Raw genomic sequence first — 24,784 nt, 5'->3', positions numbered from 1 at the left:
GATCTTCCATTTGAAGGATTTTAGCTTTTTAGAAATGTTTTGGGAGTGGAGGGGCAGGTGTTCGATTTTTGTTTTTGTCATTTAAATAGTGCTTAGGTACAAGCATCTGAAATGAGCTGGAAGGAGAAGATAATCTTTTCCTCAGTCATTACTTCATTTCAGCTACTTATAGAGCAGCCTATGGCAGTGTGGTGTTTTGAAGAAAAAAATAGAACTCGAGTTTCTTAGTTCTTTTGGAACAAGTCTAATAAATATTAACATAGGTGTGTTACAGTATGGAAAAGAATTCCAGTGCAGAGCTGGCAGTCACATCGTTGGAGATAAACTAGGCAAGAAAACCCACCAAAGACAGAAAATTGACATGGGCAAATAAATTGCCCTGGCAGAGGCTGACAGTATAGAACATTATCTGCTCAGAAACCCCAGTAGATGGCCAGTCCTCCCCTAGTGAGCAACCGTGGGATAAAGTGGGCTAGTGACAGACCAACTGGGTAGTCTCTGTGGCTTTGCTGTCAGTCACTTCTGCCTGACTGTAGAATGTCCAGACCTGAATTTTCAAACTAGGTAGTGGTTTGGGGAATTCAGAGATTGTGGGTAGAAAGCAGGGATGGGGTAGCTAAGAGTCCCTGAGTTACTTTAGAAGGGAAAGTGAGGGTGATGCGGGATGCTGTGTCCTAACACTGGATCTCCAGAAGAGTTGAAGGATTAGTAAAAGAGATTCTTAAATTTCCCCAGAAATTCTCATTAGCTTGGGAGATACTAAAGTATGTTTTTAGAAGTCCCAGTTTGAATAAATTGATGAACTGGGATTGACTCTTTAAGGCTTTATTAAACTGGAAGGTAAATGCCATATCCTGCTCACCCCTCGGATAACTCCTGAGAGTTATAATGGAACGTCTGTAATTCCAGAAACAAAAATGTAATGCATATGTACTTATTCTTCCCAAGATGCAGTCTTCAAAATGTAGGCAAATCTCTTTGTATCTTTTTCTTTGTCTGATGTATGATTAAAAAATAACGGTCCTAAGCAATGACTTAACACATGGGCGATTATAGGGGATGGAGGGTTGGGCAACACTTTGCCCCTTTCAGGGCTATGTGACTTAATGGCTCATTAAAATCTCCATTTTCTCAGAAGGTGAAGAGGCTTACCAAGCCTTAAATTTGCTATGAGTTCTCAGCAGAGATAAAACGTTAGCAGTCTGTATTAGGGTCAAGCAGGGTCTCAGCCAATTAGATTTGCACACTTCAATTTACTATGTCAAGAGGCCTCAGGAGAGCAGAGAACCAAGATCAGTAAAATAGATTCCACTTGAAATTTTAGTGATCATTAAATTTTATCACCCACTTTCACCTGAAATTTGCAACTTAACTTTAATTCCAAATTTATGACAATAAAAATGGAAAATAGAATGCCCTGAGAGTGAAGTATTCTTGTGTCTGAGTGTATGGAAGTTGATTGACTAGATTGTTTTCTTTTGAGAATAAAAAATATAAAGCTGTGGCTGGTTTTGTTTATCCAAAGGGATGCAAAGCAGAAGTCCTAAAGATTCAGCAGTCTCCTTGAATCAAGCTTCTTAAAAGGCTTCTAAAAAACAGACGCCATTTGGAAACATTTTAAAAATGCAAAGACAGAGTGTAGTCTTTGAACTCAAAAGCCCAGATTTTACCCTGTGACAGAAGGTTTACTAAAAACTCAGTGGTGAAAATGAACTAAGTATGTGTTACAGATTTTGTAAATTGCTGCCACAAGGGGGGAATTTATTTTATCTGTCTCCATACACCATCCCTTTTGCAGTCGACACCATAAAAAGCAACACTTCCAGAAAACATCCCCTGGTACCTTCATCAGAGTCCAAGCTCTGGTTTCCTTGGGCACTGGGCCTGATGTAAAGAACAACTTGCGTTTTCTTGTGAAAAATGAAAACCATCTAAGCATGTTATGACGTTTTGCAAGTGTTGAGCTTGTCTGGGAGTTTTTGCCATGTTTCCAGAGTCAACTGTCGCCTTACGATTTGGGGCAATTTCATTTGGGTTGCATTTTGAGTGATCATTTCAATACCATGCTCCATAACGTATTTCTGCTTGTTCTTCTCCTGTCACATCCCTAAATGGGCCTCAAAATTTGGACAACTAACCATGTGTCTTAGTCCCTTCGGGCTGCTATGACAAAAATACCAGAGACTGAGTGGTTTAAACTAGAAACGTTTGTTTCTCACAGTTCTTTTTTTATAAATTTATTTATTTTACTTATTTTGGGCTGCGTTGGGTCTTCGTTGCTGTGCTTGGGCTTTCTGTAGTTGCAGTGAGCAGGGGCTACTCTTCGTTGTGGTGCGCAGGCTTCTCATTGCAATGGCTTCTCTTGTTGCAGAGCACGGGCTCTAGGTGCGTGGGCTTCGGTAGTTGTGGCTCACGGGCTCTAGAGCGCAGGCTCAGTAGTTGTGTCACACAGGCTTTGTTGCTCCGTGGCATGTGCGAATCTTCCCGTACCAGGGCTCGAGCCCGTGTCCCCTGCATTGGCAGGCGGATTCTTAACCACTGCGCCACCAGGGAAGCCCCGTTTCTCACAGTTCTGAAGGCTGGGAAGTCTAAGATCAAGGCAGATTCACTACCTGTATTCAGTATTTACGTTGGCAGATTCAGATTCAGTATCCGGCCTGCTTCCTGATTCACAGCAGACAGAGAGCGCTCTGGAGTCTCTTTTATAAGGGCATGATCCTTTCATGAGGACTCCACCTCTGGCCTAATCCTTTCCCAAAGGCCCCACCTCCTAAAATCATCACATTGGAGATTAGGATTTCAACCTATGAATTTTGGGGAGACACAAACATTTAGGCCATAACATTGTGTTCTCTGTGTTGTCTTCCATCTCCTGATAACAGTGACAGTTGTGAAAAGCAATATTTTAAGTAATGACTGTGATGTATAACAGATTTGGAAATAAATGCTCAGCAGTAATATATTTCTGGGTGAAACAATTTCTGCTGACTCATAAAACAAATCTCTGAGGTTCAAAGTATTAATAGGAGATCATTGAAAGAAACTGTAGTTCTCACTTCAAGGGCTATCTCCAATTCCCATCCCTGGCTGATCTTCCAGAATATAAAGAAACAGAGGATTTCCCCAGTCTGGGATCTTGGAAACTCACTAATGTTATGTTTCAGTTTATTAACAAATACTTATTTAGCATTTGTTAATTCCTGTCAAGATTGTGCTAAATCAACCCCAAAGGGTGATGATCTGTACATTAGAGAAGAAAAAAAATCACCCTCTGTCTTGTTAATGAATGATATTAAGAGCTACCAGACAATTCTTTTGTGTCATACACTGCTGAAACTTCTAAATGTATGTCATTTATTCCTTGCAACAATTCTATAAGATAGATACTTTTATTCTCATCTTACAGATAAAAAACCTAAGGCGCATAGCTTGCTCAGCCAGTTTGTGTCCAGGCTGGTACTTGTGTTAGAATTCGCTCGTCTTCTGTGCTACTGTGCTTAAATGCCTCGTGAGCTTACGGAGAACAGAATTTCTTCACTTTTTTTGTTTGTTTGTTTAGGTTCCTGGCATTTCTTTTAGTGTTCCTTTAGATTTCTTCCATTTTTTTCTATGAGAATGATTTGTTAGTAAACATATTAAGCATTTAGTGTGGTAAAATACTAACTGACCTCCTGCTTCCTCAAGAAAAAGACTATAAGAAGCTAAACAATTTTGAGAGAGCGCATTAAATAAGTCAGGCGACACTGGGGTCTTAATAGTAGTGAAACTTCTTCCTGCCTTTCTATAACTTTAAAACTACTTATAAACCCTTAGGCTCTAAGCTCACATGTATATGGTGACTGGACAGTGTTAGCTATTGGCATGTGAGAAAGATTTTAATTCCTGGTGCAAGATTATGAACAATCCAGTAATCTTGAACACTTCTAGGAAGGAGAAGGGATCATTTTTCTTTTTCAGTTCTGCACCTTTTCTTTTTGCTTATTCATCATGTTTTAAATAAACAGACTGAAGAAAGTTGTTATTAAAGCCCTCCTTGGGCTTCTTCAATTTCAGTTTTAAACCAGGTTCAAAATATTCTGGCAAAAATTAAAGGCAACATTGAAAACGTTTGCATAAATTTTAAATTGTGCAAAAGGTGATAAAACTAAACTGAGCTGAAAGAATGACTAATAAGCATCTCCTCTTATATCTTTGTCTTTTTATCATACTCAGTGATTATTTTGGTTTTAAAAAATTAATTCTGAAGTGCATTCCTTTTCCAGAGTATCTGCATTACACTTACTCTTCTAAGTTTAATTTGTTAGAAGTTTAATGTTTACTTTTAAAAGTGTGAAGCCTTATTAGCATGCTAATAAATAACATTTAATGTCTGTGAACAATGTTTCTATATTTGCCCATAAAATGAAATAGAAAAATACTACCTGCAGGGGATTCCATGCCTTTACTACATTCTGGTGGTAATTGAAATCCCTGGTTCTCATTTCATTGTTAGAAAGAACTAATAAATTTGTCACGAATGGAACAGGGGTGGAGGAAAGAGGCCATTTATGAGCTCAGTGATGAAACTAATCTCCTGCAGCTCAGATCTAAAAGAACTGGGAGACCAGCACAATAGAGGTGCCGTTTAACTGCACAACCTCACCGCTAATTAAGTGTAGATCTTTGCTCTCCTTTATCCTTTCTTCTGCTCTTTCCCCAGTGGTGTTGACTGTGTGTGTTTCAGCTGGCCTAATGTCAGACCCAGAAGTCAGAGGGAGTTGCAACTTACTTAAGAAAGGCATATGCCAGAAATATAATCTTTTTTATTATATACTGAAATAAATATAAAAATGTGTACAAATAATGGTTTTTATTTGAGCATTAAATTTTGTCGTGATATAGTATGTGTTTTGTTACACTGTCACATGACATCTGTTAAAAATAAGGTTTTGGAATGCTCTTCTGGCATGTGTAATTTTGAGAAAAGCCTCCAGAACAGTTTTCCAGTATATCCTCTAACCTCTACCACACACATAAAAATAGCCCTGGTGGTAATATTGGCATTTATTGGCTCTTTGCTCATAAAACTGCTCTGTCAGCATATGGTATTTCCACTACTCCATTTTGTCAACATATTAAATAAACAAACACACACACATATTTTTAAAGTGACCTTTTATTTGTCTTTCAGAGTTAATGTAGACTCCTTTGAGTCAGGTGGACCTGGATTACAGTCTAACTGCCAACATTTAATCACAATGTACAATTCAATACATATATCTTTGAAGTCTGTTTCTCTGACTTAAATGAATGAAGTTAGTAATTTTCACCTGTTGAGAGTTTTTGTGAGCATTAAATGAGAACATATGTGAGAAGCACCCAATACAATTTTTGCAAATAATAAGCTTTTAATAAATGGTGTTGATTTTTATGATACTGGTAATTTAAAGGAATGTTTTCATTAACAACCACAACACACATACCACTGTCCCTTTTGTTCCTTAAACTAAGCAAATTCTTTCCTGTCCCAGGACCTTTGCCTTTGCTACTCCCTCTCTCTGTAATGCTTTTCCCTTAACTCTTTCGGTGACAGCTCTTTTTCATCCTTTAGATTTCAGCTCAAATGTCACCTCTTTGCGAGAACTTAACCTGATCAACCTGTCTAAAGCAAACCTCTGCCCTTACCCCCCATCATAGCTCCTGGGTGTCTTCTTTATGTCCTTGTCTTCTCCTTTAGAATGTAAGCTCCATGAAGGCAGAGAGACCTTATCTTTCTTGTTAATAACTGTGTACCCAGTGTCTATCATAGTGTCTGTGTCAGTAAACATGGATGAATTAATTAAATGAATAAATGAGTGGGAGGGAGGGAGAAAGAAAGGAAGGAAGCAATGATGTAGGGAAAGAAATTGGAAGGAAAGAAAAAATAATGGATAAAAGGAACAAAGGACAAAAGGAAGAAACGTATATGGCCTGAGGAATGGTTTATATTCTGGGCATATGTATTTACGAACATACAACTTTTAAATTTTGCTTTAAAGTTTAAAAGTTGGGTAAAAATTTTCTGGTTCTTATTTTATTTTCTTATCCCTGGTCACTATGTCTCACCTTATCCTCTGCTTCCAGAAAGGTACAGGGTTTCCTACAGGGTGACCTCTGTGAGGCCGGAAGTAATTCTTATAGGACACCAATATCTTAGAAAAGGGGGTTGCCAGACTTCCTGTAAAGGACCAGTATCTAAATATTTTCACTTTTACAGGCCATATGCTCTCACCCAACAACTCATCTCTGACGTCATAGAATGAAAACAACCATAGACAATATGTAAAGAAATGAGTGGGCTGTGTTCCAATAATACTTTATTTATGGAAAGTGAAATTTGAATTTCATGTAATTTTCACGTCATGAAGTATTATTCTTACTTTGACTTTTTTTTTTCAACCATATAAAAATGTAAAAACCATTCTTAGCTGGCGGACCTATAAAAACAGGGAGCAGGTTGGAGTGACCTACTGTCGTACTTTGCTGAACCCTGCCTTGGAATGAACTACAGTTTAATGGTTATCTGTCTCAAGAATGTTTGTCTTTTGAAAGATGAACTGGAGTGGGGAGAGTCAAAGAGTAAATTTTTGAGTTCTTCCTCAAAGAATAAATTTCTATTGGTAGAATTTTAAATAATTTTGCAAATAGAAGGAAACTATAATTTTGGGTAATCAGTCAGACCTTCCTGAACTCCTAAAATCACACTCCATTAGTGGGCCATTATCCACAGGTAAGGTTGTGAGTGTTAAAAGTAGCTTTCATTACTGGCTAAAACTGCCCAGGTGCGTCTGTTAACAAGCTCACATCTTATTTATTCCTTCCTTCATAGACTTTGGAATTTAGGATCAGTTACTTCCTGGGATGATTTTGAAAGCCAGACAATTGGAGATATTTGAAATGAATCACTATTCTTTATTTATAATCATGAAGAGTAAAGTATTTTAAATTTCAAATAATGATTTCCCTAAAATTTGTGACCTTAGCTGGGTAAACAGTTATTTGGAGGAACATTTTAAAGGTCCTTTAAAAATCATTAGAAATTATTATGGTCCTATTGGTGTTATTTTTATAGCTATTACTATTTATAGTGCTTTAAGTAGACAAGAGCTTTCCAACTCTTTTTCTTTACTCACATCTCTCTTAAACAGCCAAAGCTACTATTTAAAATGCCACCTTCGGAAGACGCTAGTCAGACCGCAATGAGAAATCAGAATGAAGCTCAATTTGAAGAAAAAGCAGTTAAGTATTTCATAGGTAAAATATTTAGGATATTTGGAACTGAAGAGTCAAAATACAATCTGCTTTATTTCAGGACATACAGGGTAAGTCAGCCTTCAGGTATGCTTTCCCAGAAGTTCAACTGAAAACTAAGTTGTTGGGTTTTTTCCCTCAGTTTTTGTAGATACTAAGAATAGTGCACCACTGATTATCAGAGTACATATAATCTAAGGCTAGTTTTAAATCCTTTAATCACCTTTCCCTTTCTACCTGTACTTGTATATCACAAAATGGAGGTTAGTAATAATTCTAAGCTGAGTCAAACTGAATTAGGAAGCAAGAAAAGCCTGAGTTATGTCAACCAAATACATTATTGTAAAACGATCTGTTTCTGCCTCGATCACTCATTCTGAGCAGCGGCCTCTCTCTTTGTACAGAGTGGCGAGAGAGAACTGTACGCAGTAGCCCGCAGAAGGAATATGGGAATGAGGGTGAAAAGGAGAGTATCTAATATAGTGTTCCTTATGTTTTAATTCCTGAAAAGAATTGAGTAAATGACTTTCCATGTAAATTAGGATGTGGATTATTGGAATTACAATTTAATTCCCAAGGTGGACTGTTTGCTTTTGCCATTTAATGACTCAGCCATGTGACATGCACAATAGTCAACAATCAAGTGTTGCAATTCAAATATTCAAGAGGAGGGAGCTTGGGACAAAGGGTTCTGTGATTATATGGGTTTCCTTGTGAACATGCTTCACTTGGAAACCCAAGAGATGTGTACACTTGAGGGAAACAAAGGAGATGTTAGCCTCAGGGAGTCTCATTAGATCAGCTATGTTTGGTGGCAGTGAGATACACACTCTGGAAAAAAAAAAAAAAACATACCCAATTGTTTTCCACAAGTTATGCATGACACAAACCTACTCATAAATTATGCCATAATCACCACTGCACTGTGATTTGCATAAGAGTTCAGAGCATATTCAGCTGATATATGACAGGCCTCACAACTGGAGACATGTACTTTACTTCTTAAAGTGTAAATGCTTGGAAAAAAATATAGTGTGTTGGTTTCTGGGTTGTTAGCTTTTTCCCCTGCTACTCAACTCCTGTTCCTGCATCTCTTTTGGGGGCAATCTTTGAAATTACATTGGTTATCATTTGCATTACCCCTAACCACGATCATAGCCTTTATATTATCTGCAAATAACTTTTAGTTGTTCTCCAGTCTAGATGTCATTCACTGAACTTTTGTTACCTGTTACTAGCAGTTTCACTGTGGAACTGAGCAGTACCAGCAGAAAGATAATTCTGTCTTTTGCCCTTCATTTGGGTTGCAGTCATCCTGTAGGCGCACACCTATGCACCGTATTACATTGTGCATTAAAGAAGAAACTTACAGTGATTCTTCATTTTAAAGGGCGGGGGCAGGGGGAAGAAATCTCATTGCCTTGCTTTGTGTTCTAAAATATAAAGGGTAAATCTGAGATTTTTATTTTTTGGTATTAGTTTCGTACCGTTGACTAGAAATGCTTACAGGGATTTTAAGCAAAACCCTTACCTAGCCTTTCTGGCTGCATTTTCCAGTGTGAAATCTGTTGACACAAACCAACAGAGCCCCATTTCCATGCTTTCTCTTCATTTTCCTCCTTCACCCCACTTGTATTCCCTGCTCCGCAAACCCATGTACACATCCCACTTCAGTGTAAGTGCAACCTCAGCCTTTCCTGAATAGTGCTGAATGGAAGTGCAGTAGTTAGCAATGGCCTCATAACAATACCGCCAGCCTGAGAATACAGCAGAAGAAACTACAGAAGCACAACTGGCCGCCTCAGGTCCCTATCTGGCAATGGTAGTGGATGAGAGAACAGATCAGAAATGTGGAGCACACACTTCGGCTTTGTCCTTAAATTTTGTCATTGTTTCTGCTTCTGATTTTCCAGTCCCCAAGTGAAAGGTAGATAACAAGGATCATTACTAGGCTAGGAAATAATACGTACCTTTAAACTGGCTTTTCTTGATAAGTCAAATGTTGGGTTTTCTTATTGACTACTTTTTAGGTAAAATCCTGATGCCTTGTTGTGGTTTTCTTTTCAGCATTTCTGTTTTGTTACTTTTGAACCCTGAAGTAGATTATTTGAAAAAGGCACATAAGCATCTAGTGAAATGAGTTAACAAAGATTGGCCGGAAGTATCTAATGATGGCTAAATTGAGCACCAGATGATGGGAAAGCACTGCATGCTGCCCTAATGTCATTCATTCTAAAGTTTTTTTAAAATATAGAGTAACTTTGAATTTTAATAGATAACATGCAATTTTATGTACAGATCTGTGACTTATGTGTGTATTCAAAGCCAACTTACACTATATTTTAAAACTTTTTCTGGTGTTGCAACATTGAGGTTGTTTACGATTTTTATCTATTTTGTTTTAATTTTTTAGAATGATTCTATGAAACACTGATCTTTTTTTGTGGTCGTTAATAGAAGCCTTTTCCTTTTCTTTCATTTTAATATCTTGAAGTGTGGAAAAGAATGCATTTGAAATTATTTCTAACTCTTTGAATTATTTAAAAAAATGATTGACAATTTGTTAAATGTAATGGGTTGTCATGTGGAAATGCATAAAGGAAAAATGCATTTCATTTTATCACCTTCATGTACGAAGCAGCAGGTAAAGTGTGAGTGCTGATTAAACCAAGATAACATTGACAGGAAGAATGCCCTGCAGTGGTCTCTCTGGGTGAAGCTGAGTGGATTTTTCTTCCAGAAAACAGGCTTTGTGCATTTAGAACAGTGATGAGAGGGAGTCCTCACTGTGGGTTTTCTTTTTGAAAATTATATGTTCATCATGGCCCTTCAGTACAAAGAAGTTTCCAGAATTAGTCTATGCTTGTAATGTTTCTTAGACTCGGAAGCAATAGAGACTTTCATTATATTTTTACGCCAGTATTGTGCTTTTTTTGTATGCTAATGGATGTATTTAAAGCATTCTTGGAAAATGCTGCATTATCGTGATAAAGTCACTAGACCTGTACAGCTCTACTTATCAGGGGCAGAGACCTCTGAGTATTCAGACCTGTGAGCCTCTATGTCATCTCTTAGGTGGGATGGATGAATCAATGTGGCTAGTTGATTGGCTCAGCTGAGTCGAATAAACTGTCAATGACCAAGGATTCAGATACCAACTCTCCACTTAGCGTTCATTTCCTAACAGCCTACAAATATGTTCCCATCTCCAGTGATACTAATGAATTTGCTTTGGTTTATCCATAAACTCTAATGTACGCCCCATTGTGACCAAGTAGCAAAGGAATATATACAGCTCAAGACAGGTTACTAACCTCATGATAAAAAGTTAACATACGTCTTTTTTTTATAGTGCATGTGCTATTGTCCTTCCCAAAAATATAACTCACCTTACTCGATCTGTCAGGCCCAGGATAAATTAAAATGTGATTTCTAGCATTATTGTTTTCATTTAGAAATGGTATGTAATATTCACACTGATAATAACAGCTAGTACTCTTCATTGTAACTCAAGGACTATGCAGTGACTGTATGTATAATCCTTAAGAGTAAACATTAAAATGATTGTTACCGTTTTAGGTTTTTCTTAGACTTTCCCCATCTTAAATAGCACTAAAAAATAGTGGGAAAGGGACTCTCCAATCACAAAAAACTGATAACGATAAAACATATTTTTTCTCTAAGAGCTTTTTTCTTCAAAATATTTGAAGGAAATTTCTCCTCCGATTTTTAACCTTCCACTCCCCATTGTTTCTTTCCTTGTTATCCAGAAATATTTCATACAGGAGAAATAAATAGATTTGGTCTAATAAAATAGTTTATTTGGCCTAATAAAATAATTTATTTAAAATAAATTATTTGGTCTAATAAAATAATTCTTACATCTTATTTCAAGTGTTTTTATTTGGAGTAAAAGCACTTGGAGGCCCATGGGTGGGTTTCAGAGAGTCTGCAATTCCCCTAAAAATATATACAAAATTCTGTGTGTTGTGTATAGTATACATTTTCCTGGGGAAAAGATTCTCAAAGTCCATGGCTACAAAAATAAGAAACACTGATTTATTAAAACCACCTGAAATTGCATGATTATACTGAGAGTGTCTTCATTACTTCATTACTTCTGTCTTCCCCCTCTACTCCTCTCACCTACTCTCCCCCCTTTCAATAACCTAGCAATTCTTTTCTTTTTGGGATCTAACCTTAGGAGTGTGTATGTGGTGGGAGAGGAGGGAGCATACTGAACCTGCAGGCCGAGCTTGAAGATAAAATCTGTCAAAATGAAAATAAATTGAAGATTAAACAGCAACAACAAAACACTACAGTTGCAGTTATAGTAAGAGTGGGAGAGGATAGGGAGAATATATTTTGGTATAATTATATATTCATTCCAGGACGTATACTGGCATGTGTTTTCATAGACTGTATCAGTGCCACAATATTGGCTTAAGTTATTGGCTATTTTAATGATAAGAACATGAGCAGAAGTATGCAAATATTTTGTTTGAGAATAGGGATTTGCAGTAGCCTAATTCTTTTATATACAAAATTATAATAACTAATCTTGTCTGCCAAAAAAGAAGTCAACTTCAACCATTTAAATTTCGCAATACATTTCTTAAATTGATACAGCCACTATGGAGAACAGTACGGAGGTTCCTTAAAAAACTAAAAATAGAACTACCATACGACCCAGCAATCCCACTACTGGGCATATACCCTGAGAAAACCGTTAATTCAAAAAGAGTCACGTACCACAATGTTCATTGCCTCACTATTTACAATAGCCAGGACGTGGAAGCAACCTAAGTGTCCATCGACAGATGAATGGATAAAGATGTGGCACATATATACAATGGAATATTACTCAGCCATAAAAAGAAATGAAATTGAGTTATTTGTAGTGAGGTGGATGGACCTAGAGTCTGTCATACAGAGTGAAGTAACTCAGAAAGAGGAAAACAAATACTGTATGCTAACACATATATATGGAATCTAAAAAAAAAAAAAAAAAAAAAGGTTCTGAAGAACCTAGGGGCAGGACAGGAATAAAGACGCAGACATAGAGAATGGACTTCAGGACACGGGGAGGGGGCTGTGTAAGCTGGGACGAAGTGAGAGAGTGGCATTGACATATATACTCTACCAAATGTAAAATAGATAGCTAGTGGGAAGCAGCCGCATAGCACAGGGAGATCAGCTCGGTGCTTTGTGTCCACCTAGAGGGTTGGGATAGGGAGGGTGGGAGGGAGACGCAAGAGGGAGGGGATATGGGGATATGTGTATATGTATAGCTGATTCACTTTGTTATACAGCAGAAACTAACACACCATTGTAAAGCAATTATACTCCAATAAAGATGTTAAAAAAAAAAAGCAAGTTAATAAGTTCATAAAGATTAGGAGTAGTTTCTTTTTATTTATGGCCTACAATTAAGGCCAAAAATACTGCAATTTAGACAGAGCTCACTAATTGGCAACAATGACTGGTATCCTATTAGCTGTTGTTGATTGGCAAATTGAATTATTTAAATTCAGGCTAATGAACTGAATTTCTTGTTTCCCTAATTTTCTCATTTTCTTAACATACATATTTTTTCATTGAAAGCTATCTCAGTACCATTTTGGAATGGAGTAGATTACAGACAGACATAAGTAAATTGTATTGAAATAGGTTATTGATCTTTATATTTTAACGAAATTGAGATTTTTTGACCATTTGCGTTTTAGCCTTATAGGCTAGGCATATGTTTCAGTCAGTTGGGACTGCTATAACAAATTATTGTAGCCTGGGTGGCTTAAACAGCAAACATTTATTTCTCACGGTTCTGGAGGCTGGCAAGTCCAAGGTCGAGGTGCTGGCAGATTCGGGTCTTGGTAAGGGAACCTCTTCCTGGCTTGTAGATGGCCATCTTCTCCTTATTCCCTTACCTGGCAGAGAGCAGAAAGAGAAGCAAGCATTCTTGTGTCTCTTCTTCTAAGGGCACTAATCCCATGAGGGCTCGATCCTCATGACCTGGTTACCTCCCAAAGGTCACATCTCCAAATGCCATCACATTAGGGACTGGGGTTTCAATGCATCAATTCTGAGGACACAAACATGTAGTCCATGACAGTGCGTATTTTAAAATCCTGTAACAAATATTTAAGTAAAATGAAGACACTAATACATAAATTATATCAGTTTATCTTTACCAAACAGTGAGCTATGAATTAAAATGGAATTTAATTCAGTTGTACTCTTTTGGCATCATAGGAAGTCACGGATTTCAAACCAGCTGTATGTGTGCTTTTAAAATATGTGCTAATTCTAAATAAGATGAGCCCCATAGGTACATGGTGTGGGGAAAACTTAAGGCCCAAATAGTGGCTGTAAATATTTTCAGCCTTCCAAGATGGTTCATATAAATGCGATGCCGCCCAAAGACTGTCTAACGAGGTTCTGTTCAGTCTGCAAGTGATGATAACGCTTTGCTGAATGACTTTGTCCCAGATGCACTGCGAATAAGATGCCTGGGAAGGACAGATCGAAGCCCCCTTGAGGCATTATATGCATTTATTACGAGCTACTCAAATGTGACAGTACACAAGTCACCAATAAAATAGCAGTTATTTTATGAAAATTATGGGGGCGAGGGTGAGGTTCTCTCAAGTATGCCAACAAAATGTAATTAAACAGATTATATTGCTAAAAACAGTCTGCTTTGGGCTGATTTTGCATAATATATTCATTTAACTTGTGCCCACATAGCCAAATATTTGAAGAGGCAGAAATGTTCAACCCAGTTTCGCAGTCTGAGCGTTGAAGGCTGGTCCTCAAAGGCAAGGCCTCTGTGTGTTAGGTGAAGCTGGGAGAATGCAGGGGAGAGCCAAGTTTATGCTCCTAAGTGTCATGGGTCTCTGTCAGTCTCTGTACGGTCACAGAGATCTGAGCTGAATGGCCCTCTGCACCATTTTCCTTCCTTTCCCTCTTAGTGCAAACAATTTAATTTTTAAAAATCCAGATTTTATATATCTCCTCCAACTACTTAAAATGAAAGAATAGAAAGAAAAATGGCCTTGACCCTCGTAAAAAGGATGGCTTTTGCACTTCCTTGAATTTTCAGTCTCCTCTCTAAGTCAGCTTTTTTTTTTTTTTTTTTGGTAAAAACTTTTAGTATGTAGCTGTTAGCTCTGGGAAGAGTTGAGAACACAGCTGTTGGATTGAGAATGAAACCATTCTTAATCATTTAGCTTTTAAAGCGATATTATCAATGACTCATTTTAAAACCAGTATTTCTATGAAACCTTCTAAGATACTGTAGGTAACAAAGACCTATCTGGGTTCAGGATTGGCTGCATGTGACATATCTTTCTCTTTTACTTTTCCTGCCTTGTTTCAATTAACAATGTACTTATTAATTTTAATTGGTGAAGTCATTCTTATGTCTGAACTTTACTTCCTGTGAGAGCATACTTTGTGCTGTATACATAATTGAAAGCTGGTATATGTGCTAAATTCCTTTTTTAAATCACTACTGTTGTCTAGTGGTTCATATATTCAGATCTAATAGTTATATTTCACTAAATAGATAAATAATTTTACCAATGCAAAAGTGATAAAATCTATTCCACTTAGTAACTATGCCTGAATTTATGGTATTTACTATTAAATTAAACCTTGTCGTCCTAACACTAGTTGAGATGAGAGAAGTGATTCTTTTATGACTATTTTTCTATTGGAGAGATTATCCTGAGTAGGAGTTTTCATTTTTTACATTTTTAAAATGTTATTGTTAATAGAGGATAAATAGAAAATCTAAAAATTAAGTAAACTTGAAATGATTTTTTATAGCTTTGTTTTAATAATTATGTATTATGCTTTATTTGCAGGATCGTGTACATGCGTTAGAAACGGTAAGTTGGGGCATTTTCTTTCTCTTTCTATCAGGATTACTGCTGTGTCCTGATGTGGATTTCAGAGCACTCCCCAAAGGAAGCAGTTCTGGAAAGCATTTCTAAAACTACATCTAAGATTCGAAGGGGAAAGTAAGCTAAACTATACCAGAAAGGTATGTAGATACAAACTTTTAAAATGAAAAAAAAAAAAAAAAAAGAATTAAGAAAAAAAGTGTGTGTATTTAAGTGGTCACTGCTCTCTCAAGACAGGTGATGCCCTTGTGCACTAATTTATGGAAAACATAATTAGCTTAAATGTAATTATGCTTATTTGTTTCTGTATTTCCCAATCACTAAAAGGACTAGTTGATAAGAAACTAAAATCAGGATGCTATTTATACTTTGAAGGGCAGACAGTCAACATTTTTTTTTTTTTACAATATCCAAATAATGATAAAAGCTGGTTAGCCTTTTTTTCAATAATCTTACTTGCAGGAATCTGGTATTAGCAAATCATTTTTTTTTAAGTGCAAATATATAAAGATTACATGCTTGCAATATTTACTGGAAAATGATATACATTTTTAAATAGAAAGAAAGGGGAGACGACTTATTATTCGGCAATAAAGTAATGGTTAGATAAAGTGTGAAATTTCCACCCAGCATGACACAATGATTTTGGAAAAGGTTTCTTGTATAATGTTAAATGGAAACAAATTCAAGATATAAAATTACGTGTACTTTAATGATAACATATGATGATAGGTGTATAAAAAAAAGAATAGAAGCAAGCAAATCTTATAATAGTGACTGACTTGTTAGACAAGAATTAGGGCTGTGATATCATTCCTTTCTTTGTTTCTCAAGTTTTAAAAAACATGGTTAATTACTTTATAAGTAAACATTTTTATAATGAAAACCACGTGAACTGAAAGAATGGTAAAATAAATTATGGTACCACCTTACGATGAAATATTATTCAGCCAGTAAAAGTCATATTTTCAGGGGGCTTCCCTGGTGGCGCAGTGGTTGAGAATCTGCCTGCTAATGCAGGGGACACGGGTTCGAGCCCTGGTCTGGGAAGATCCCACATGCCGTGGAGCAACTAGGCCCGTGAGCCACAACTACTGAGCCTGCGCGTCTGGAGCCTGCGCTCTGCAACAAGAGAGGCCACGATAGTGAGAGGCCTGCGCACAGCGATGAAGAGTGGCCCCCGCTTGCTGCAACTAGAGAAAGCCCTAGCACAGAAACGAAGACCCAACATAGCAATCAATCAATCAATCAAAAAAAAAAAAGTCATATTTTCAAAAAGAAAATATTGACATGCTGTTATATACAGGGGGAGGTATTTAAAGCTATATGGAGAGTATGATGCAAATACTGAATATGCATATTTTGTGTTTAAAACTTTTGAAAACACACAAAATATTGAGTGACTTGGGTCTAGTGGTGATTTTTTTTTTATGTTTTTAATGAGCAGGTGAAAAATAAGAAACTTTTAAACAATAAGGCTAGTTAAGAATAAAATATTTATATTTTGAGTGTGAGGAAAGGAAAGATGCTAATACAGAGTATTTTGGTCCTGTGTAAGCAAGTGATTTTGATTGACAGTGTGCAGACCCTAGCTGGGAAATAATCTATTCCTTAGATTTAACCAGGCCATTGGGAAAGTACACTGACTTTCTCGGTTTCAGTATGATGACATCGTAAGTGAATAAAATGTTTAGTGTTCCTCCGCGTATATTTTACTTATCCTTAGAAAGTGTCTTGCCAACAGTATTTGACTTGTAAATTAAATGCTCTTTTTAAAAGTATGAACCAAAACAGAAATGTTGAGTTTGAGGACCTGGGTTCAGTATACAAAATGCCACTTCAACATTTAGTAAATCGCTTGTTTCTTGATTACTTCATCTGTAAAAATGAATATAATTAAACATATTTTATCACACTGTTGTGAGAATTAAGAGATAAAATATATGTGAAAATATTTAGGACCAAACAAATGTTAGGTTATCATTATCATTACGTGATTGCTTATTATTTCTTATTTAATCATTTTGATTATACTAGTATGTCATGCGAAGCTGAAAATTATCAATAACAACAAGAAGCCTATAATTTTTATTAGTATTTGTTGGTCTTTTTTATTTACATAATCTCTTTACTAACATAGTACTATGGTATAAAATCTTAAATGCCTTATTCTAAGGGTTCCTCTAAGAATAAAGGTAAAAAATAAAAAATCATCATGAGAAAAATAAAACTGGTTAAATGAACTAGGTTTTTTACAGTGGCAGTTTTCTCAAGATGGTTTTTTATTTGAAATAATTATCATAAGTAAAACTTCAGTAATAATGAATGAAAAATGAAAATGCTCAGTAATAATGTTAATGCTCAAATGTTATGAAATCCTTTGACTTCATATGGCATTATAAAGAGTGGATTTAATATACTTGGTAGACTATTCAGCTGGTAAAGTATTTTATAGTTCATAAAATCAAATATGCTGGAAGCAGTCTCAAGACCATTTATTAGTCTCTCACAACTTAGCACTTAAACCATAGAAAAATGTTGGTGGTCTCTCATTTGGTTTAGGTGGTATTAGGGTATGTAAGGCTTTGAATGTAGGGTATGTGTCCTGGTGATACAGATCTGCAAAATTGGAAATTTCATTATTCCATTAGGGGTATTTACAATAGATTAATTTTAAAGGTTTAGTAGTTATAATACCTGAAAATAAGAAGGTCTTTTTTGTCATAATGAGCAACTTGATTTGGCTTGTCACCAATTATCTATATGCTTAGGTCACAGTTGTGTCTGTTTCCCTTCTCTTTCTCAATACTTCCCTCTCCTTCTTCACTAGCAGGTAAGCTTCTTGGAATAGAAATTACATTTTATTTACAAATGCATCCCCAGGGCCTGCAAAAAATTTCTAACATATAGTTGAAAATCAATAAACATTTGTAGAATCAAAGAATGAATGTCAAACTGAATGTATATAATCCTCACATAGACTATTCTTAAGAATATAGGTATACACAGTACTGATAGTTGAGGGAAAAAAGTACCCAGAAGCATCAATTTATTCTTTTTTCCCTAGCCTTTCCGCTCAGTATTACACTTTATTTGGTGTTTCACAGAAGCTCCCATGATCTTCATTAAAGTTTAGTGTGAATTCTCCTAGGAAGGAACCACCTTCAGCCAAAACATAGTAGGTTGCTTCCCCAAATAAAGCTAAGTGATTACCTGAAAAAAATCTTGGTTGAGAGCCCCAGTTCATGGGCCATGGATGGGACTCAGAGTGGATATTTATTGGGCACTAAGGTACTAGGTAGACAGTGAAGAGGAGAAAAGGAAAAGGAATTGTGATCAGTTCTCTCAAGGAACTTGCACTTTAATTGAGGAGAGAAGTTGCTTACATATAAATGAATTAATGATGTAAGATAAATATGCACTGTCTACAACATGTGAATGAAACAGTACATTTTTTAGAAGGCATTACAAAGAAACAATAATTGTAAAGTAAATTAACATCATTGCAGTCTGGGTTCATCATGGAAAAGCATGGCTTTTGTAGTTTGAGGACATGATGGAGGAGATTAGTTTCCTCTCTGAAATGGGAAGAATCAGTAGTGTCAGGTAGAAAGAGCCAGAGAAGACATTCTATATTGGGGATGTAATAAAAATTTAAAGGCAATAATGAAAAAAGAGTTAGCTAAAAGGATATTTAAAAAAAAAATGTTAAGGCAAAATCATGAAATCATGACTCTCATACAAATATAAAATGAACTCATGACAAATGAGTTTAACACATTAATTAATCAGAGAACGAGCAAGATGTTACAACTCACTTAAAGGAACATTCAAAGAGCAATAGAGTACTGAAGTGAATTTAAAATAGAGGCAAAACTGGCTTCTTCCATAGTGGAGGAAGGAAATCAATTGAACCTCCCCAGACAAAACTTATTTCATGTCTATGTACAAGAGTCATTTGCATAGCAATCAGTCATCTATAACTCACAGAGTTATAAATAGCTCAAAGACAATGACTGATACAGAGATCCTGTAGAATCAAAAAACCCAGAAGGGTCCGCTAGGCAAAAACTAGTTTTTCACTGAAGATACCCAGTGAGTTTTTGTTCCATTTCAAAGGCTTTCACATCTTTTTTTTTTTTTTTTTCTTATAGGCTCATTATCTGTAAAACTTTGAGAGAGTAATAGACACTTTGGAGTTTTGAAATACAAACCGAGGAGTTTAGATTTGATCTTTTATATCAGGGATACAAGTGGGTTTTTTCCTGAGTGCCAGTTCCTACTGGTCGGTACTGGCTATTGAAACATTCTGTTGGGAAGGATTCTGGGCTGCTCTTTTGGAGAGCACTGCTGTGATTGCTTTGCGTTCTCTGGTGTGTCCATTGCGAGGTTGGGAGGTGAAAGGCGGTAGCACGGCTCTTCAGCCAGTAAGTAGTCATTAATGGTTTTCAATTAGGGGTTGTGGCGTGGTGAATGTGGTGTGCAGGAGTACAGCTGGAGTGGTGGTGTGCAGCGTGGAGTGGAGTGGTGAGAGCCTGCAAGTAGGAAGAGGGAAAGCGCAGGTGGAGGTAATACAACTTTAGGACTGTGCTTGGAAAATTAGGAATTGGGACAGTTTGGTGCCAGAAAGGCAGGGTTAGAGTGATTACCCTTGTTTATAGAAAGGCACTAGTGAACTTAGTAAGTGGGAGGTCAAGGGAGAAGAGGAGATATAGGCAGTACAGTAAGAAGTCAAGGTCATTTTAGGAAATGAGAGGGAAGGGAAGGCTGTTCAGCTTGGAGATACACAAATTCTGTTTGTCATATCGCACCTCAGATCTGTCTTTATTTTCATTTCCATAAATGCCATGATAATTTAGATTCTCAATACCTTTGTATTAGTTAGAGTTAGCATGACCTCAGTTAAGAGAAATCCAAAAAGAATTATGGGTTAAGTCAGATAGAAATTAGTTTCGCTCTTGTTTAACAATCCAAATATATCGTGTCCATGGCAGGTATGGTGTCAGAAACCCAGGCTTCTTTTGTTGTTTTGCTCTACCATCTTCAATATCCTGCTTCCGCCTCCTGATCTAAGATGCCTCTTCCACTCCAACCCTTAGATTAATATTGTAACTAGACAATAGAAAGAAAGGGAGAGCATGTATGTAACTTGCCTTTAGTGAAAACTAGAATTTGCACATATCATTTCTGTTCATTTCCATGGACGGGAATTTAGTGACATGATTATAACTAGCTTTAAGATTCAAAAAGAACCAAATAAACCATAGACTTTTGGAAATTTCAAAGTAAACTTCTAAGCAACTCACAGGTCAAAAAATAAAAGAAAGGATATGCCCAACTCATTAGGAATTGGCATAACCTTTGAGACAAAATCAGACGGAATGTATAAACAAGGGAAATTAAGGAACTTCTCACACATTAACATGGATACAAAAATATTTTACACAAAATATTAGCAAAATAAATCCTGGAAGGTATAAAAAGGATAATTACTCATGAACACTGACAAATTACCAATTCATCAATTGAGTTTATTCCAGGAATTGAGTTGGTTTAAAATTTAAAAAATCAGTCAGTGTAATTCACCATAGTGACAGATTGAGGAGAAATAAATTTAATAAGGTCATCCCAATAGATGAATAAGAAGATTTATTCCTATGATATCATTATCATCCTCATAAACCTTTTAGAAAACTAAGAATAGAAGAGAACTTCCTTAATCTGATAAAGGTCATGTGAAAAAAAATCTCTGGCAAACCTCACCTTAGCATTTTGAAAGTCCCTCTTTAAGACCAGGAATAAGCAAAGGATGCCCCATTCTACAGTTTCTATTAGACACTGTGTTGGTGGTATTAACCAGAGCAGTAAAACTATCATTATTTGCAAGTAATATTATTGTTTGTATAAAAAGCTCTAGGAATTCATAGTTAAATTATGAAAACTAGTTTAACAAGTTTGATAGAAACCAGTATATGAAAGTCCCTTTTCCTTCTAACTCCAGCAACAATCGCTGAGAAAATGTAATTAAAGTTACTATATCAATACAAAAGTAACAAAGAATACAAAGTATACAGGAAAATGTCTGACAAAAAAATTCAAGCCTTTATAGAGAAGACACTCTGGAATAGTCAAGATACTTCTGAAGAAGAGGAAGTGGGGAGAGTTTTCCTAACATACATACAACCTTATTAAAGCTATTGAAATTAAGATAGTGTAGTCTTGACACAGGAATATATAAATAGGTTCATGTAATCAAATAGAGAATCCAGAACAAATATGTGTACATAGAAACTTGATGTCTGACATACCTGGCATCACATGTCAGAGGAGTAAGGATGGACTTTTTAATAGATGGTATGAAAAAAATGAAATTGAACCCCTATCTCAGATGCAAAAGTGGGTGAAAGCCTAAATGTGAATGATGAAACCGTAAGACTTTAAAACAAAGTAGTTTAGTATCATCATGACCTTGGGACTTTGGAGGATTTCTAGGGGTGGGGGGGTAGGGGCACTGAAAACATAGGTCATAAAGGAAATGACTGATTTGACCACATCAAAATTAAGAACTTCCATAAATCAAAAGACAACATAAAAAGAATGAAAAGAAAAGCCACACTTGGAACACATTTGTAGCAGAAGATATAACTGACTAGCAGTTTGTATCCAAATCAGTTTGTATCCAAATCTTATTGCCAACAAAGCAATTAGAAAAGGATAAACAACCCAGATTAAAAAAAAAAAAAAAGAAAAGAAAAATGGTAAAAGGCATAAGCAAGCATTTCAGTTGAAGAAGAAACATGTAAGAATATATTCAATGAAGAGTGGCCCCCGCTTGCCACAACTAGAGAAAGCCCTCACACAGAAACGAAGACCCAACACAGCCATAAATAAATAAATAAATAATTTTTTTAAAAAAGGAATATATTCAGCTTCATTCATAATTAGGGAAATGATGACTAAAACCACAAAAATTGTCATTTTCTTTACGTATATGTTTTATGTACTCATTTGTATCTATGACACATTTTACCAAAAAGCAAAGGAAATTGAAACATGTTATCAGCACTTTTTTTTTTTTTTTTTTAATTTTACAACAAAATGATTAATGCTGTCCCTGACAGTCAGGTTCAAAGAAAACTGGTGCGGTACAGCACAGTCTCCCAGTGGTGTACCTCCAGGAGTGCACAAAAATCTTCCAAGGGGCAGTCAAGACACAAGTAGGTTTAAGAGAATCCATTTTTATATCCTCAGCTACTACCTGCACATTCTTTTAAAATAGCTCTGCTTGAAGGGGCCCTCTTACTTTTCATAATCAGCCTCCTCCCACTTTGCAGAAGAAAGGCCTCCTTCTCACCCATCCAGGGACCCATGATGGCAAATTCCCCCAGGCACTTCAGGGTGCCAAACAAGGGGCAGTTTATGATTTGGGTGCCTTCATGTCCTCCTTTAATCAGGTCACTAAGGTAAGGCTTCTTGTCCTTCGTAGTCATCCATATATTTTTGATAAGAACAAAGGGTTGTATTAGATATATGGGGTGTTGAGAATGGGTTGTTCTGAAATCGACATGTATTGTTGATTGATGTTGAGGAGGAGTAAAGACAGTTTTATTTAATGACCTCACCTCTTCCACCACCTACTATAATCAGAGAATGTATAGCTCCAGAAAACAAAGCTAAGATGTGTTGGAAAGAAATCATTGAAAGCCGCAGTGTCTTTTTCATCCAGGTGACAAACTCTGGTCCGGCTCCATGCCTTATCTATTTATCTGTCTTAGAATTATGATTCAAAAGTGAGACAGTTGTCACAAGGACACATTAACACATTACATAGAATTGAAAAATGAAGTCAGACTTTTTTTCTGCCAGAAAGTACTGCTGATTTGGCTGATTGGTTTGACAATGAGGACTGGCTTTGCCAGTCTGCAGCTCTAAGTTTTGGATGCAGATATATTTAATGCTGAGATAAAATAAATATATTAAAATTTTATACTGATAGAATGGTATTGAAATTGATAAGATTTTTATTTTTTGCATGTGTTAAGTTCAGTGAAATATCTCTCAGTGAAAAAAGAACAGTTGTAGTCATTTAAGTCTTGGTGAGTAAAGCCTTTTGGGTTTACCTTCCAGAAATGGAAAGTGAATGACTTTAATAACTACATTACAATCCTTTGGCAAGTCAAGTGGTTTCTAATTCTTTGCTTTCAACAAAATTGAAAGAGGACCTAATCGAGCTGGTAGATCATTAAAATTAATTTTTGATGACAGATCACTATGTAATCTTTGCTATAAAACTAGGAAGGCATTCAAGAATTTGAGTGACATTGTTATAACAAAACTAATTTCATTCTCATGTACTTTTTTATGTGAACAAGACTTCTCAGTGAGTAAATCTATAGAAACAAAAAATAGAAATAGAAATGGAACCCTACCTTATTGAAACAAAATTAGCATTTACCCATGGATACATGAGCTAATTGAGTACAGGAGAAGAGGAAGCTATATCCATCCCAGTAAGAGATATACATTAGGAAGCCTTGAGGTTTTTTGACATTTCACATTTAATTTTTTCTCAAAATTTTTAATATACCTAATATTAATTATATGATAATTCAATCCATAATAATGTTTAACACTTAGAGCATTATGGTCACAGAGAGTTTTAAAAATCAGTTCTTCTCTCTGTATATATATACATTTTTGTTACAGAGAAGGATGAAGTATGATAGGATAACCAATAAATAGGCCTGCAAGCATAAATATATTTTATATTAGGATAAAAGTCGGTGAGGGAAAACAGATTTGAAATAAATTCAAAGGGAAAAGGAATCATATAAAATCTGTCTTTTAAAGAGGATGGTATTTAGTTATTTTGTAAGTGGATAAATGGTGGTAACAAATTAATGAGATTTAAAGTTCACTGGGTAAGTTTATATGAGTAATATAAAAGTTTTATTTGAAAATGACAATATTTACTACATTCAAGAATTTTCATCCTTTGCAACTACCTAAACTTATGATGAAAACATTCCGACAACTTAAAAATGTGTGTATGGAAGGGGGGAAAGTAAGGGAGATACACAGTTTAAAAATTATTTAGGGAGGATGTAATCAAAATTTTGAAAAGTATTGACTGAGAGCAAATGTGTAACTGTGTAGTTGCAATTTGTTAGTGTTTAATCAACTCCTCAAACCAAAGTTACTTAAAACAATCTAAGCTTCCTGTAGTTTTAGGATATACTTACAGAGATAACATAATTTACAGAATAAATCCTAACCTGCAGCTATATGGAGAAAAACATGCACAAATTTGCCTATCTGAGAAAAATTACAAGACACAGGAAAACTGTTAGAAATATGATTTCTATTTTTTAAAAAGTGCTAGAGGCTTAAGCACATCTCTAAAGGATTCATTCAGCTAATATTAGTGGTACCAGACTTGAAGTATGCACACCAGTTGATCTTCAAGATCTTGGTATCCACAAGTACAAGAGTATGCCAGTACGTCTCTGGAAATTACTAAGTGATGCTGCGTATTCTTATTTCACCTGTCTACTGTTAGACACTGATTGTTGGGGATTTACTTTCAATTTCCTTCCCTTCCCACTATG

General features: G+C 35.9%; 1 protein-coding gene across 8 annotated transcripts in view; it reads left to right on the top strand.

Annotated features, from left to right (window-relative positions):
* Window positions 1–24,784, top strand: part of CEP128 (centrosomal protein 128) — a 465,294-nt gene that overhangs the window by 394,548 nt on the left and 45,962 nt on the right. For 6 of the 8 annotated variants that reach the window (XM_057544276.1, XM_057544282.1, XM_057544280.1 and 3 more), the window contains one exon: window positions 15,138–15,161. In XM_057544276.1, the coding sequence (XP_057400259.1) occupies window positions 15,138–15,161 (24 nt within the window). Of the gene's footprint in view, window positions 1–7,166; window positions 7,257–15,137; window positions 15,162–24,784 lie in introns of all 8 variants that reach the window. The other 2 variants (XM_057544279.1, XM_057544277.1) reach the window with 1 other exon arrangement.

Source organism: Balaenoptera acutorostrata, chromosome 3 (assembly GCF_949987535.1).
Source record: "Balaenoptera acutorostrata chromosome 3, mBalAcu1.1, whole genome shotgun sequence".
Taxonomy (NCBI): Eukaryota; Metazoa; Chordata; class Mammalia; order Artiodactyla; family Balaenopteridae; genus Balaenoptera; species Balaenoptera acutorostrata.
This window is presented reverse-complemented; position numbering and strand designations above follow the sequence as displayed.